This window comes from Pyrgilauda ruficollis, unplaced genomic scaffold, assembly GCF_017590135.1.
Source record: "Pyrgilauda ruficollis isolate IOZ18807 unplaced genomic scaffold, ASM1759013v1 scaffold46, whole genome shotgun sequence".
Lineage (NCBI taxonomy): Eukaryota > Metazoa > Chordata > Aves > Passeriformes > Passeridae > Pyrgilauda > Pyrgilauda ruficollis.
The window spans coordinates 4,772,677-4,774,659 of NW_024526155.1; the positions used below are offsets into that span (position 1 = coordinate 4,772,677).

The following is a 1,983-nucleotide window of genomic DNA, read 5'->3' on the forward strand; positions in this document are numbered from 1 at the left end:
TTTTTTTTTTTTTTTTTTTTTTTTTTTTTTTTTTTTTTTTTTTTACTGCAGATCCCAATTTCCTATTATCTGCTTTGGTGATTTCGTAACTTTTCCTGCCCTTTCCCTTCAGTATTTCATAAATGAAACAGAAAGATTAAATTTTCAAGCTCATTTTGTACAGACAAGAAATTGCACAAAAATTTCAACATATCCTCACAAATGAAGTTATTTCTGGAAAATACCTGGGATATGGGAACATGGTCTTTAGCTGAATGCACAGACAAACACAAACAAACAAACATAGCAACTTAACATTGCCATTTGCACTTGAGCAATTAGGAATGGTTCATCCCATCATTTGTAAGCTCTCCTGAGGGAATTTACCAGCCTCCTGTTGTCTATCCCACACAATTTTATCCTCAGGCAAGACAAGACAATATGTCAGGGTAAGGGAAAAACATTAACAAGTTTCCAAGAGTTACAAAACACACTGGCGTAAAACATTTTAACTTCCATTCAGAATTTCCTGCTCTGTAAACACTGAGGTTTCCTTGGTGCTATACTCCATTCTAATTCAAGAGCTGGTATTAACATTCTGCATGGTCTCTGATTATTATTTTGCAATGATTCAGTGATGTGTTTTACACCCTCTGTTCTGCATGAAATCTTAGATCTCCTATATTATTATGTCCCCCTTTGTGGGCTTATCTGGGTTACTGCATAATGAATTTGTGAGAGCCTTTAATGTATGGATTTGAGTCTTTAAATACTTATCAGATAGTCAAGCCATGTGTGATCTTTTCATGGCCATCTTACTTTGAAGTGATAAGAGTTCTTACTCTTATCACTTCAAAGTAGGTGGAAGATGATTAGTAAAGAAACTGAAGCATGATGCATAAGCCTGTTTTCAACTTATATTTTCCCTCTGTTTCCTTTTTTTTTAGCATACCACCACTGAAAGCCAGTGAGAAATCCAGTACCAAGTTTAAACTTATCCCTTCTGAGGCGGGTCCCAAACATCTACTTGTTAATTTCTCCTGTGATAAATTTGCAGATATCAAGACCTTTAAGATGGTAAATGTGATTAATTAACATGAAGATATACAAGGAGTGGTCTGTGTGTGTATAAACTGAACAAAATGTGACAACAAATCTTGTATAGAAAACAATGAGATAATCAGCAAAACAAATGTTCACTTCCTCTGATAAAGGGTCACCAATATCATATCATTGCAATTTTACATTGTAATTTTAAATAAACTGAGGAATGGTTGATTGTTCATTTACTGTTGTGAATATCCATGTTATTAAAAAGAACATTTTACCTTCTACTTAGAGACTCTTTGACTTATGTCTGGCTTTCTTTGTAATGAATTCCTCTTGGCTCCAGATGCCTCTGCACACATATTCATAAACTCATTGTTACTTATTGAAAGCCTTATGCAGTGGGCTTCCAAACACTTCCAAAGTGTTTCTCCTTACTGTGATACTACAACATAGTGAGGATGACTTACACGATTTATGTCATTTAGTTTTGTCTTCTTTGCTACAAACTGTCCTGACAGTTTCCTTTTTTTTTTTTTTTGGGAAGTCACAGTGACCAAATGAGGCATAGGAAATGTTCAACAGGAATTTGGGTGGTGTCCAATTTAAGAACCATTCAACAAACACTCGGGGGTAATTGCCCAGCTCAGCGTACATATTTTGTATGTATTTTAGATTGTTGATATTTTGCACTTGCTGAAGGTCTTCTTTGCGAACAAAAGGCAGGGTAATCTTAAGTCTGAGGGTATTTTCACTTGAGAAGAGTTAGGAATTCTTCACTATAGGGGATGTGTCAGGAAGTCAGCTCATAGATTTGAGTTTAGTAAGTCAAACTTCAACCCTTTATGGGAGACTGGTACAGGCTAAATGATGGGTTCCAGTGGAGTAGGTGTAGCCCAGAGAGTGACTTGGTCTATGGGCAGTAGCTGTGTAACAGCAAGTGAGGCTCTGGCTGAA

At 36.1% G+C, this 1,983-nt stretch overlaps 1 protein-coding gene across 1 annotated transcript in view; it reads left to right on the forward strand.

Moving 5' to 3' along the window:
- LOC121359648 (protein-glutamine gamma-glutamyltransferase E-like) overlaps positions 1-1,284 on the forward strand; it is an 11,734-nt gene extending 10,450 nt beyond the window's left edge. The window contains exon 13 of the mRNA XM_041478736.1: positions 927-1,284. Within this exon, the coding sequence (XP_041334670.1) occupies positions 927-1,074 (148 nt within the window). The 3' untranslated portion in view covers positions 1,075-1,284. The remainder of the gene's footprint in view (positions 1-926) is intronic.
- The last annotated feature ends 699 nt before the right edge of the window (positions 1,285-1,983 follow it).